We start from the raw sequence: 15,233 nt of genomic DNA on the forward strand, positions 1-15,233 counted from the left end.
CGAGAGGTCAGTGGTACAATTCCTGGGGTTCATCATATCAGCCGACGGGATCGCAATGGATCCCCAAAAGATTCAAGCCATCCAAGATTGGCCAGCTCCATCCGATAAAAAAGGGGTCCAACGATTCATAGGATTTGCTAACTTTTATCGGAAGTTTATTATCGGATTCTCGACCATTGTAGCACCTATTACCCAGCTAACCCGTCAGCACAGTTCTTTCCGGTGGAGTGAGGCTGCACAAGAGGCCTTTTTGAAATTAAAAGACCTGTTTAGTTCGGCTCCAATTCTTCGCCATCCCGATCCTTCTCAGCCATTTGTTCTAGAGGTGGACGCCTCGGAAGTTGCAACAGGAGCAATTCTCTCACAAAGACAAGGGCCCAAAGCCATCCTTCACCCCGTTGCATTCGCTTCCCGGAAACTCAGCCCGCCAGAGTTAAACTACGACGTGGGTGACAGGGAGCTGCTGGCCATAAAATTCGCTCTAGAAGAATGGAGGTATCTGCTCGAAGGCGCATTACATCCAGTAATGATCTTTACAGATCATAAAAACCTTGAATACTTACGGACAGCAAAACGACTAAAACCTAGACAAGCCCGCTGGGCTCTCTTTTTCTCTCGCTTCAACTTCCACATATCCTATAGACCTGGCTCAAAGAACGGAAAGGCAGACGCACTCTCACGGATGTTCTCAGTAGAGTCCCAAACTTCAGAACCTGGTACAATCCTCTCCTCTCAAAACTTCCTTGGGGTGACACAAGTGGATTTGATGTCATCCATCAAATCATCATCCAACTCTTGCATGGAACCAGAGGTGCAATCCTTGGAAAGAAATGGTAATTTTTTTTGGATCCGTGGGAAAATTTTTGTACCTCGGGAGACACGGTCGCTAACCCTTAAGATGTGCCATGACCATAAACTCGCAGGGCACTTTGGAGTAAGGAAGACGTCCGAGCTGGTCTCTCGTTCCTTTTGGTGGCCTGGGTGGAGACGGGATTGCAAGGAATATGTGGCATCCTGCCCTCTGTGTCAGCGGAACAAGGGTCGAAATGCCAAGTCTTGGGGTTTACTAAAACCTCTACCTATCCCCGAACGGCCATGGTCTGACGTCTCCATGGATTTCATAGTGGACCTGCCAGTCTCAGGGGGTTTTACCACTATTTTTGTCGTGGTTGACCGTCTCTCCAAGATGGCCCATTTTTTGCCCATGAAGGGCACCCCTTCGGCCCTAGAGACTGCCAATATTTTTCTAAAGGAAATCATCAGGCTCCATGGAGTACCAAAGAACATCGTATCAGACAGGGGTGTACAATTTACGTCCAAATTTTGGAGGGAGCTCTGCAAAGCCTTAAATATCAAAGTCTGCCTCTCATCAGCTTACCACCCTCAGAGTAACGGCCAAACGGAGAGGACGAACCAGACTCTAGAGCAATATCTGCGGTGTTTCTGCTCGGGATCTCAAGATGATTGGGCAAGCCTTCTCCCATACGCAGAGTTCGCGTATAACAATTCTGTGCACGCTGCTACCAATCAAACGCCTTTCTGGGCAAATTGTGGATTCCATCCCACCTTTCTGTCCAACGATGTTCCTGAGATAGCTGTCCCTGCAGTGCATGACAGAATAGCCTCTTTACAAGCGAATTTACAGAGGATTCAAGTCATGTTGCAAAGGGCTCAAACGGATTACAAGGAGCAGTATGATCGGGGCAGGAGGGAGAATCCAACCTTTAAACTAGGAGAGGAGGTCTGGTTATCCACTACCAACCTTAAACTATCTGTGCCTTCGCGGAAATTGGGGCCCAAGTTCATTGGTCCTTTCCCCATCAAAAGGATTATCAACCCTGTGGCTATGGAGCTAGCATTACCAAAGACTTACAGAATCCACCCTGTCTTCCACGTGTCCTTACTGAAGCCCGTGGTGGACAACACCTTTCCGGAAAGAGGGGAACTGCCTCCGCCACCAGTTAGGGTGGATGGAGAAAATGAGTTTGAGGTGGAGTCCATCCTTAACTGTAGGAAGAAGGGCAGACAACTGCAGTATCTGATCCAGTGGAAGGGTTATCCACCTGAGGACAACTCTTGGGAACCCGCAAAGAACCTACATGCACCACGCTTAATTCAAGCTTTCCCCCGAGACCATCCGGAGGTGATGTCTGGTCTGGGCGTCCAGTGTCCGCCCTTAGGAGGGGGGCACTGTCAGGAGGCACAAGCCGCCTCCGTCCGCCGGGCTCCACGGCGCATGCGCGGAGGACTCACGCTGCGCCGTACACCCGTTCGCGGCCCAATGGTGCGGCGCGCGGGTGCACGGCGGTCCCCGTGTGCGCGCCGTGGCCGTGCGGGTGCCCGGCGGTGCGTCACGCTGACGCGCTCGCCGGAGGGCTACATCTGACGACTCCAGCACCCAGTCGGGTTGCTGGTTTGTCGTCAGCTGTGCCCTGTCCTCTGTACCTGATATTCCCTGCCTTATATAAGTATTCCCTGTGCTGATCTCTGCCTGTGAAACGGATTACTCTCTGCCTGCCTGATACCCCTGACCTCTGCCTGTTAAACGGATTACTCTCTGCCTGCCTGATACCCCTGACCTCTGCCTGTTAAACGGATTACTCTCTGCCTGCCTGATACCCCTGACCTCTGCCTGTTAAACGGATTACTCTCTGCCTGCCTGATACCCCTGATCTCTGCCTGTTAAACGGACTTGCTCTTGCCTGATACCCCGGTCCTGATCTCTGCCTGAATAACGGACTTGCCCGACCTGATACCTCAATTCTAGTTAACCACTTGTCTTGCAGCTTCTCCAGTGCCCAACGGCTACACGGACTTCCTTCGGGCCCTTCGGGAGTTCCGCCACATCCGGAAGCCCGTGCCTCCGCGTGCCCCCAGCTCCCTGTATCACTTTCAGGGGTCGGGTGCGCGTGGTCGTAAGGGCGAGCCGCTCTCGGCATCTCGGCCTCGGTGAGTATAGTCCGTGACATCTGCACAGTGTTCAGCTAAAGCTACCTGTAGAAGGTTGGTGGTGTTTTCCTGATCCTATCACTACCGCAGGCAGTGAAATAAGCTACAAGTTATTTTTTTGCGAGCTCTGCACAGTGTTAAGCTAAAACTACAAGTTAGTGTAGTGCGAGCTCTGCACAGTGTTCAGCTAAAGCTACCTGTAGAAGGTTGGTGGTGTTTTCCTGATCCTATCACTACCGCAGGCAGCTAAATAAGATACAAGTTATTTTTTTGCGAGCTCTGCACAGTGTTCAGCTAAAGCTACCTGTAGAAGGTTGGTGGTGTTTTCCTGATCCTATCACTACCACAGGCAGCTAAATAAGCTACAAGTTAGTTTTTTGCAAGCTCTGCACAGTGTTCACCTAAAGCTACCTGTAGAAGGTTGGTGGTGTTTTCCTGATCCTATCACTACCGCAGGCAGCTAAATAAGCTACAAGTTAGTTTTTTGTGAGCTCTGCACAGTGTTCAGCTAAAGCTACCTGTAGAAGGTTGGTGGTGTTTTCCTGATCCTATCACTACCGCAGGCTGCTAAATAAGCTACAAGTTATTTTTTTGCGAGCTCTGTACAGTGTTCAACTAAAGCTACCTGTAGAAGGTTGGTGGTGTTTTCCTGATCCTATCACTACCGCAGGCAGCTAAATAAGCTACAAGTTATTTTTTTGCGAGCTCTTCACAGTGTTCAGCTAAAGCTACCTGTAGAAGGTTGGTGGTGTTTTCCTGATCCTATCACTACCGCAGGCAGCTAAATAAGCTACAAGTTAGTTTTTTGCGAGGTCTGTACAGTGTTCAGCTAAAGCTACCTGTAGAAGGTTGGTGGTGTTCTCATACTACAGGCAGGCAGATTGATGATTTTGCTAGCTGCAGTATCAGTATATATATATATATATATATATATCCCAGCTTAGTGCAGCTACAGGCCATTAGTATGTCTGGAAGGCCAACAAGGAGAGGCAGACAGTCACAAGCCAATAAAAGAGGGCAAGCAGGCTCTGTGTCTAGAGGCAACAGTGCTGGTCGTGGAGACGGTGCATCCTCATCAGCACGTGGCCCTGGGACACGCTTGGCCTTTTTTTCGGCAGCTGGCCGTGTTGAGCCGCAACATGCAGAAGACTTGGTCGAGTGGATGACTAAGCCGTCCTCATCCTCCTCATCCTCTCTCACCCATGCTCAGGGTACTTTATCTGGCAAAGCAGCTGCTAACACGGCCTCTTCCCTCGGCTTAATGGCATCAGTGACTCCTTCCCTAGCCCCACCATGTCCTCCTGAGGAGTCCCTCGAACTGTTTGACCACAGTGTTGGGTACATGCTCCAGGAGGATGCCCAACGTTTAGAAGGCTCTGATGATGATACTGAGCTAGATAAAGGCAGTAACATGAGCACGGACAGAGGGGGTGCCCAAGAAGGACAACAATCTGGCAGTCATGCTTCCCCTGCTGCAGCATACTGCCAGGTTTGCTCCAGTGATGAGGAGGGAGGGGATGATGATGTCACTGACTCAACGTGGGTGCCTGATAGGAGAGAGGAGGAGGAGGAGGAGGCACATCACCAACGAGGCAGGATGCCCTCCAGGGGCCAGCCTAAGGGCAGCACACTGACTGCATCACACCCCAAAGCTCCGCATGTGCAGGGCGCTGCTGTCTCTGCACGTTATTCCAAAAGTTCTTTGGTGTGGGCCTTTTTTGAGATGAGTGCATCAGATCGCACCGCTGCTATATGCAACATATGTCTCAAGCGTATCTCGCGTGGCCAAAACATCTCCCACTTGGGCACCATATGCTTGACCTGCCATGCAGTTCGTTGGCAAGCGTATCTAAAAGACCCACACCAAAGAACAAAGAGGACCTCTCCTTGCTCCTCATCAGCTGAGATCTCCAACCCCACTATACCTTCAGTCCTCTCTGAGACCTGCACTGAGAGGAATGAAGGTGTAGAATTAGGTGTGTCACAGCCAAGTACTTGTGGGCAATCTGCTTTCGGTACACCGATGTCAGATTGTACCAGGCAAATTTTCCTGCCCCAGCTGCTGCACCGCCGAAAGAAGTTTGCTCCCAGCCATCCACATGGCCAACGGTTGAATGCTAGCTTGGCAAAATTGCTAGCACTTCAACTGCTGCCTTTTCAGTTGGTAGACTCTGCCCCCTTCCGTGAGTTTGTGGAATGTGCGGTTCCTCAGTGGCAGGTACCCTAACGCCACTTTTTCTCACGGAAGGCGATTCCGGCTCTCTACCGGCATGTGGAAGGCAATGTCCATGCCTCGCTGGACAGGGCGGTCAGCGGTAAGGTGCATATTACCGCTGACTCATGGTCCAGCAGGCACGGACAGGGACGTTACCTAAGTTTCACTGTGCATTGGGTGACTCTGCTGGCAGCTGGGAAGGATGCAGGACAAGGTGCAGTAGTGTTGGAGGTTGTTCCGCCACCACGCCTCCAAAATTCCACTACTAATGATTGTGACACACCTCTCTCCTCCACCCCCTCCTCTTCTTCTTCCTCCATGGCCTCTTTATGTGCTTTGTCCTCGGAACCAGCGGTGCTCCGTAGCCGTCCAAGGGGCTACGCAAGTATGCAGGCCAAAAGATGCCATGCGGTGCTTGAGCTGGTGTGCTTGGGGGACAGGAGCCACACTGGGGCAGAGGTTCTGTCAGCTCTGCAGGGGTAGGTTCAGAGGTGGTTGACGCCACGCCAACTTAAGGCAGGAATGGTGGTTTGCGACAATGGCACCAACCACCTCTCTGCCCTCCGACAAGGACAAATGACCCATGTGCCCTGTTTGGCTCACGTCCTTAACTTGGTGGTGCAGCGGTTTTAGGGCAGGTACCCGGGCTTACAGGATGTCCTGAGGCAGGCCAGCAAAGTCTGTGTGCATTTCCGCCAGTCATATAATGCCAGTGCTCGGCTGGCAGACCTCCAAAAGGAGTTTAACCTGCCCAAGAACCGCCTAATCTGTGACATGCCCACCAGTTGGAACTCAACGTTGGCAATGCTGCAGCGGCTGCACACACAGCAGAGGGCCATCAATGAGTACCTGTGTGACTATGGCACCAGGACAGGGTCAGGGGAGCTTGTTTTTTTTTCCCCACGCCAGTGGGCCATGATCAGGGATGCATGCACTGTCCTGTCACCATTTGAGGAGGCCACGAGGATGGTGAGCAGTGACAGTGCATGCATCAGTGACACTGTCCCCCTTGTCCACCTGTTGGAGCACACACTGCGTGGAATAATGGACAGAGGCAGAACAGAGGCAGGAAGAGGAGGACTTCCTTAGCTCTCAAGGCCCCCTTTATCCAGACAGTGTTCCGGCGTGCCCGCCGATCACACAGGAAGAGGACGAGGAGGATTGTGTCAGTATGGAGGTGGAGCCTGGCACTCAGCATCAGCAGCAGTCTTTAAGGGATCAGTCCCAAGAAACACATGGACTTGTACATGGCTGGGAGGAGGTGGCTGTGGACCATGTCGTCCTTAGTGACCCAGAGGACTCTGGACCGAATGCCTCAGCAAACGTACGCTGCATGGCCTCCCTGATCCTGCAAAGCCTGTGTAAGGATCCTCGTATTCGTGGTATCAAGGAGAAGGACCAATACTGGCTGGCAACCCTCCTTGATCCACGTTACAAGGGTAAGGTTGCAGACCTTATCTTGCCGTCGCAGAGGGAGCAGAGGATGAAACATCTTCGGGAGGCCTTGCAGAAAGGTCTGTGCAATGCGTTCCCAGAAACTGGGAGGTTACAAACTCCTGTTTCTGGACAACGTGTTGCTGAGGCTTCGGTCAATCAAAGAAGGAGTGGTGGAGAAGGTGGCCGTCTGACCGATGCGTTCAATTTTTTAGTCCGCAGCCCCAAGGTATGATCGGTTCCAGCAACCATCGCCAGCGTCTGTTTTACATGGTGCAGGAATACCTGGGGCAAGATCTGACTTGGACACCTTTCCCACCGAAAATCCTCTGGGTTACTGGGTCTTGAGGATGGATCACTGGCCAGAGCTTGCACAGTATGCAGTTGAGCTACTGGCCTGTCCTGCATCCAGCGTTCTTTCGGAACGCACATTCAGTGCTGCTGGAGGCTTTGTAACCGATCACAGGGTGCGTCTGTCCACCGACTCGGTCGATCGACTGACCCTCATAAAAATGAATCTGTCTTGGATCACCACCAGCTACCAAGCACCTGATGCTGATGTAACCGAATATTTTTTTTTGAAATCTCAGATCCCTTCAAAGACTGCCTATGCTGATGCTGAGTGACTATCCTGAGTAATTATCCTCTTCCTCCGCAATGATCACGCTGATAGCTTGTAAGAACATTTTTAGTTCTGGGCGCTGCCACCAGTGCCTAAGGCCCAATTTTTCAGCCCCTGTTTAACAGGGGTGTGTAATTACAATTTTTGATGCAATACTTTGCAGCAGGGCTCGTTCCTGCATTCCAACTAGAGTATCTGTGAGGGGTTGCAGTGTTGTGGCACCAGCACCAGTGCCTAAGGCCCAATTTTTCAGCCCCTGTTTAACAGGGGCGTGTAATTACAATTTTTGATGCAATACTTTGCAGCAGGGCTCGTTCCTGCATTCCAACTAGAGTATCTGTGAGGGGTTGCAGTGTTGTGGCACCAGCACCAGTTCCTAAGGCCTAATTTTTCAGCCCCTGTTTAACAGGGGCATGCAATTACAATTTTTGATGCAATACTTTGCAGCAGGGCTCATTCCTGCATTCCAACTAGAGTATCTGTGAGGGGTTGCAGTGTTGTGGCACCAGCACCAGTGCCTAAGGCCCAATTTTTCAGCCCCTGTTTAACAGGGGCGTGTAATTACAATTTTTGATGCAATACTTTGCAGCAGGGCTCATTCCTGCGTTCCAACTAGAGTATCTGTGAGGGGTTGCAGTGTTGTGGCACCAGCACCAGTGCCTAAGGCCCAATTTTTCAGTCCCTGTTTAACAGGGGTGTGTAATTACAATTTTTGATGCAATACTTTGCAGCAGGGCTCGTTCCTGCATTCCAACTAGAGTATCTGTGAGGGGTTGCAGTGTTGTGGCACAAGCACCAGTGCCTAAGGCCCAGTTTTTCAGTCCCTGTTTAACAGGGGCGTGTAATTACAATTTTTGATGCAATACTGTGCAGCAGGGCTCATTCCTGCATTCCACCTAGAGTATCTGTGAGGGGTTGCAGTGTTGTGGCACCAGCACCAGTGCCTAAGGCCCAATTTTTCAGCCCCTGTTTAACAGGGGTGTGTAATTACAATTTTTGATGCAATACTTTGCAGCAGGGCTCGTTCCTGCGTTCCAACTAGAGTATCTGTGAGGGGTTGCAGTGTTGTGGCACCAGCACCAGTGCCTAAGGCCCAATTTTTCAGCCCCTGTTTAACAGGGGTGTGTAATTACAATTTTTGATGCAATACTTTGCAGCAGGGCTCGTTCCTGCATTCCAACTAGAGTATCTGTGAGGGGTTGCAGTGTTGTGGCACCAGCACCAGTTCCTAAGGCCTAATTTTTCAGCCCCTGTTTAACAGGGGCATGTAATTACAATTTTTGATGCAATACTTTGCAGCAGGGCTCGTTCCTGCGTTCCAACTAGAGTATCTGTGAGGGGTTGCAGTGTTGTGGCACCAGCACCAGTGCCTAAGGCCCAATTTTTCAGCCCCTGTTTAACAGGGGCGTGTAATTACAATTTTTTATGCAATACTGTGCAGCAGGGCTCATTCCTGCGTTCCAACTAGAGTATCTGTGAGGGGTTGCAGTGTTGTGGCACCAGCACCAGTGCCTAAGGCCCAATTTTTCAGTCCCTGTTTAACAGGGGTGTGTAATTACAATTTTTGATGCAATACTTTGCAGCAGGGCTCGTTCCTGCGTTCCAACTAGAGTATCTGTGAGGGGTTGCAGTGTTGTGGCACAAGCACCAGTGCCTAAGGCCCAATTTTTCAGTCCCTGTTTAACAGGGGCGTGTAATTACAATTTTTGATGCAATACTGTGCAGCAGGGCTCATTCCTGCATTCCACCTAGAGTATCTGTGAGGGGTTGCAGTGTTGTGGCACCAGCACCAGTGCCTAAGGCCCAATTTTTCAGCCCCTGTTTAACAGGGGTGTGTAATTACAATTTTTGATGCAATACTTTGCAGCAGGGCTCGTTCCTGCATTCCAACTAGAGTATCTGTGAGGGGTTGCAGTGTTGTGGCACCAGTGCCTAAGGCCCAATTTTTCAGCCCCTGTTTAACAGGGGCGTGTAATTACAATTTTTGATGCAATACTTTGCAGCAGGGCTCGTTCCTGCGTTCCAACTAGAGTATCTGTGAGGGGTTGCAGTGTTGTGGCACCAGCACCAGTGCCTAAGGCCCAATTTTTCAGCCCCTGTTTAACAGGGGCGTGTAATTACAATTTTTGATGCAATACTTTGCAGCAGGGCTCATTCCTGCGTTCCAACTAGAGTATCTGTGAGGGGTTGCAGTGTTGTGGCACCAGCACCAGTGCCTAAGGCCCAATTTTTCAGTCCCTGTTTAACAGGGGTGTGTAATTACAATTTTTGATGCAATACTTTGCAGCAGGGCTCGTTCCTGCGTTCCAACTAGAGTATCTGTGAGGGGTTGCAGTGTTGTGGCACAAGCACCAGTGCCTAAGGCCCAATTTTTCAGTCCCTGTTTAACAGGGGCGTGTAATTACAATTTTTGATGCAATACTTTGCAGCAGGGCTCATTCCTGCGTTCCAACTAGAGTATCTGTGAGGGGTTGCAGTGTTGTGGCACCAGCACCAGTGCCTAAGGCCCAATTTTTCAGTCCCTGTTTAACAGGGGTGTGTAATTACAATTTTTGATGCAATACTTTGCAGCAGGGCTCGTTCCTGCATTCCAACTAGAGTATCTGTGAGGGGTTGCAGTGTTGTGGCACAAGCACCAGTGCCTAAGGCCCAATTTTTCAGTCCCTGTTTAACAGGGGCGTGCAATTACAATTTTTTATGCAATACTGTGCAGCAGGGCTCATTCCTGCATTCCACCTAGAGTATCTGTGAGGGGTTGCAGTGTTGTGGCACCAGCACCAGTGCCTAAGGCCCAATTTTTCAGCCCCTGTTCAACAGGGGCATGTAATTACAATTCTTGATCTAATATTTCACAGCAGGGCCCGTTTCTGCGCCCACCAAGAGTGAGGACTTACAGTGTTGTGGCACCAGCACCACCACCACCAAAGGCCCAATTTTTCTGCCCCTGTTCAACGGGGGCATGTAATTACAATTCTTGATATTTCTAATATTTCACAGCAGGGCCCTGTGAGGGCTTACAGTGTTGTGGCCACAACAACACCTAAGGCCCAAATTTTTGCTGAGTATATAGGGCAGGCCCCTACTTTCAAACAACTCCTACTTGCAAACGGAAGGAGACAACAGGAAGTGAGATGAAACCTACCCCTAGGAATGGAAATTCTCTCCTGTAAGAGTTAATATGGAAAAAACATTTCTCCTTTCCACTGATGCTTTATCACCAATCCTTGTTTCACAAAAAACCCCAAATTTTCAAAAAACATTTGTCATTGGGACAAAAAGTGAGGTGAAATCTTCTGAAGAGGAGCACAGACAGCAAAACAAATGTCACAGGGGTGATAACCCTTCCCTATGTTTTCCAAAAAGCTTAAAATAGATTTTTTGGCTGGAGCTAAACACGTTAAAAATGTACCAGTTCGACATTACAAACAGATTCTACTTAACAACAAACCTACAGTCCCTGTCTTGTTTGCACCGCCTGTATACTGCTGTTCAGAGTACAGAGCCTGTATACTGCTGTTTCCTTTTTTAATTTGGGTGCGAGGTTCCCCTTAATATCCATACAAGACCCAAAGGGCCTGGTAATGGACTGGGGGGTACCCATGCCGTTTGTCTCACTGATTTTCATCCATATTGCCAGTACCCGACATTACATTAAAGCCGCAAGCAGTTTTAAATGACTTTTTTCCTTTAAAAATGACATTTTGTGCAGGGACTGTTCTAAGCACGGGAAACACGCGCCACTTTACAGGCATACTATAGACACCCCCCAGGTACGATATTTAAAGGAATATTTCACTTTTTTTTCTTTTTACTTTAAGCATCATTAAAATCACTGCTCCCGAAAAAACAGCCGTTTTTAAAAGTTTTTTTTGCATTGATACATGTCCCCTGGGGCAGGACCCGGGTCCCCAAACCCTTTTTAGGACAATACCATGCAAATTAGCCTTTAAAATGAGCACTTTTGATTTCAAACGTTCGAGTCCCATAGACGTCAATGGGGCTCTAACGTTCGTGCGAATTTTCGGTCCGTTCGCAGGTTCTGGTGCGAACCGAACCGGGGGGTGTTCGGCTCATCCCTATTGGTAAGTTTGAGCTTGGAAATCTCCTTGTATTTGTTTGACATATGTCGCCCTTCCAGTGCTCCTTGCTGCAATAGACCAGTTATAGGTGAGAGCAGTGGGCACTTGTTTGTATTTTGATTATTTTGTTCAGGCAACACACTGACATATTTGCTGTCATAGTGCTATGTGCTGGGTGTTCAGTGTGCCCCTGTACCTTTAAGAAGGGGTGGGCTCCTTGCAGACCACCTGTCCTCATTTATCCATAACAATGCTCCTATTGTGAAGACACAGAAGTCAGGGTTAGGGACTACAGAAAACAGGGTGCCTAGACTGGGCCTGTAGTTTACACATGTATTTCCAAATGTGTACAGACTAAACCACTTAACCCATATTGTTAGACAGGTTAATTTGGTTGGTCGCTTGCTGGTTGGTAAGTTTGAGCTTGGAAATCTCCTTGTATTTGTTTGACATATGTCTCCCTTCCAGTGCTCCTTGCTACAATAGACTAGTTTTTAGGTGGGGGCAGTGGCCACTTGTTTGTATCCTGAAGGACAGTAGACTGGCCCTTTGTTTAAAAAGTTTGGAGACCCCTGATTTAGAGGATATTGTCTCTGCAAGGACTATTGGGAATTATGAAGGTATATAAGGCTTCTAATAATATAGTTGAGAAACCCTACTTAGGCCCCTTTCACACTGGGGCGGTGGGGGCGTCGGCGGTACAACAGCGCTATTTTTAGCGCTGCTGTACCATCGTTCTTGTAGCTGTATTCGGCCGCTAGCGGTGCGGTTTTAGCCCCCGCTGGCGGCCGAAAAAGGGTTAAAATCCCTCGTACAGCGCGGCCGTATTGCCGCGGTATAGCCGCGCTGTCCCATTGATTTCAATGGGCAGGAGCAGTTTAGGAGCGGTGAATACACCGCTCCTTCACCGCTCCAAAAAAGCGGTTTGCAGGACTTTTTTCACCGCCCTGCCTGCGCACCACTTCAGTGTGAAAGCCCTCGGGCTTTCACACTGAACAAAAAGCGGAGGCTGTTTAGGGGCGGTTTGCAGGCGGTATTTTTAGCGCAATACCGCCTGCAAACCGCCCCAGTGTGAAAGGGGTCTAAGTCATCAGAATATCTTGTCACCAAGCTTTGTCAGTTGACATACATGACATATACATTACCTCCACTTAGTAACTTCATAACCAGCCACAGCTCCTCCTTCACCACAAATGAAGTATAATATGTTACAACATTGGGGTGGCTGCACTGACTCATGGCTTGTATCTCTTTCTGCAAAAGAAACATACCATTAAGGGTTAATCATATGTAACAGACTGAATAAAAGCAGTGACAGCTCAATACCTCTCATAAATATCTGTGATTTGAACATAAAACGAAAGCATAAGCAGAAAATTCCTTTAGTTAAAAAAACAGTATGAAATAATAAGCAGATCTGCAATTATAGGCTGAACATATTTGCAAAATTGTCTATTCATAATTAGAAATTCGGAGATATTTTATTAGTATGTAACCTGCACAATTCTTTGCAAATCTTCCCAGTTTTCTAAGCAGTATCGGCTACTATCAGCAAATCAAAGGAGTTCCCCTCTAATGTATCCAGCCACTACAGAAAGGCAGAGATGGGATCTCTAGGAGATGAGACCAGACAAACCAATTGGCATCAAACTCTCATCCACTGAATACTGCAATATGATTATTATACTGAAATTTCTCGTTAAAGGAAATCTTTCCTTAGTCAAATATGGAAAGTTCCATTGCTGAACTCCTTCTGATCATGCTAGTTCTCCGGCTATGGCACTCTGTATACTTTAATGCTTCCTTACTGGCCCAGAGGATTGCAGAACAAGAAAGTCAGAGTGAAGTCCTTGTTTGTATACTTGCTCTGGGTAAGTGACAAGGTGAAGCCATCATTTGAAAAAAGAAAAAAGGTGGCCTGCACTTTAAACCCGCTACCTGCATGCCTACCCCTTCCATCTGCTAGCAGCTTTAGTTCTTTTTTTATTGTCAGAGCTCCTTTTAATATATTAAAGTGCTTATCAAGCCAACAATTCTTCTAGTTTTCGATAAAGTAAGGAAGGATTAGAACTCATGTTGAATTTTTACTGTTTTATAGGGATATGTTAGAGAGATTTACCTTTACTTCTTGTCTCACTGACAACAGTTTAACAAGGCAAGGAGGAGCGCCAGACATCGTTCGAATATTGGATGGATCAGCAGGGACCGGACAAAATTTGAATCATGTATGTGCAGGCTGATTGTACCCAAGTTGATCAATCTATCAACTTAGGTACAACTAGCATGTCAGAGTTTTGATGCAATTATTGCCAGAGGCTTAAAGTGGTTGTAAAGTCTCAAGGTTTTCACCTTAATGCATTCTATGCATTAAGGTGAAAAACTTGCTGTGCTGCAGCTCCCCCCCAAACCCCCCCCCCCTTTTTCTCACCTAAGCCTGATCCGATCCAGCTATGTGCACAAGCGCAGCAGCTCTAGTCGCTGTCTCTCTCCTGACTGGGCAGAGCCATTGACTGTCAATCAAATCCTGTGACACGACAGCTGGGGGGCAGGGCCGAGTCCCACTGTCTGCTTCAATAGGCGCAGCAGCGGGACTCGGTAGCAAGCCTGCACAGTGCCGGCGGGGAACCCCAGAAGAAGAGGATCAGGGCTGCTTTGTGCAAAACAATTGCACAGAGCAGGGTAAGTATAGGCAGGTTTGCGATCTTTATTTTTTTAGCTGTCACTTTTTGAAAAAAGCGCGTCCACCCACACAGTCACGTCACCATTTCACAGAGTTCTGTGAATGAATGAACTACAAGTACCAACATCCTTTGTATCTGTTGGCTTGTAGTTGATCTACCACGGTGCTGTTGAGCACTCTGGTAGTTAATTAAGTCTTCCTGTCAGTGTGAAGCTTCCTGCCCGTATGATTTAAGGGCAGACATATTACACTGACAATCTGCAGGAGTACTGCACAGCACCAGCGATCTTGTGCAATGCTTTCCAGACTCCTGCAAAAAAAAATGTGCATTTTTTTTACCTGCAAAAAAAAAGTGCATTTATAAAAAATGCTTTTAAAAGGTGAACTTGTGCTTAAAGGTAAAAAAAACTCCCCACTGCCTATCCTATGACCCCCCCCCCCCCCCCACACACACACACACATCCCCAAACACTTACTTGACTCCTTTCACTGATCCAGCACTGTCCTAGCTGCAGCAATGCTCTCCACTCTTACTGGTCTCATAGGAGATACTGAGAGCAGTGGGAACCATAGGCTCCTGCTGTCAGTCAAACTCCTGTGAGGAGGAAGGGCACATATCTTACCATGGCTGTGTGTGGATCTCGGATCGCTAATGCGTGTGTATGGGTGCTCCTATAGCACATTGCTTGCTAAGGGGGGCACTCGGGGGAAGAAGGAGCGAACATCGCCAACTGGAGATTATCAAAGAGGAGGTTTGGGACTGCTTTGTGCTATATTGTTGCACAGAGCAGGTAAGTAAAACCTCTTTCTTTTACTTTAACACAAGAGAAATTGTACCTTTAGTATCACTTATTATGGCTAATGGCTATAGCGACCATGCGTCAAACAGCACAGAAGAATCTGGTTACCTGCATTAGACAGAACAATTTAATATATATATACCGTATTTATCGGCGTATAACACGCACATTCATTTTAAGAGGGAAGTTTCAGGAAAAAAACTTAAATTTTTAATAAGTAACTTTGAAGCAAAATAAGGGTCAGTGCCCATCTGCAGCCTCACCATTGCCATCAATGTAGCCTGATCAGTGCCCATCTGCAGCCTCACAAGTGCCATCAATGCAGCCTCATTAGTCCACATCAATGCAGCCCCACCATTGCCATCAATGCAGCAACCTCACCACTGCCATCAATGCAGCAGCCTCACCACTGCCATCATTGCAGCAGCCTCACCACTGCCATCAGTGCAGCCTG

The 15,233-nt window shown here is 48.4% G+C and overlaps 1 protein-coding gene across 3 annotated transcripts in view; it reads right to left on the minus strand.

The window, feature by feature from the left end:
• STK39 (serine/threonine kinase 39) overlaps nt 1-15,233 on the minus strand; it is a 673,740-nt gene that overhangs the window by 455,196 nt on the left and 203,311 nt on the right. For all 3 annotated transcript variants that reach the window (XM_073633992.1, XM_073633991.1, XM_073633993.1), the window contains exon 3: nt 12,445-12,553. In XM_073633992.1, the coding sequence (XP_073490093.1) occupies nt 12,445-12,553 (109 nt within the window). The remainder of the gene's footprint in view (nt 1-12,444; nt 12,554-15,233) is intronic.

This window comes from Aquarana catesbeiana, linkage group LG06, assembly GCF_042186555.1.
Source record: "Aquarana catesbeiana isolate 2022-GZ linkage group LG06, ASM4218655v1, whole genome shotgun sequence".
Lineage (NCBI taxonomy): Eukaryota > Metazoa > Chordata > Amphibia > Anura > Ranidae > Aquarana > Aquarana catesbeiana.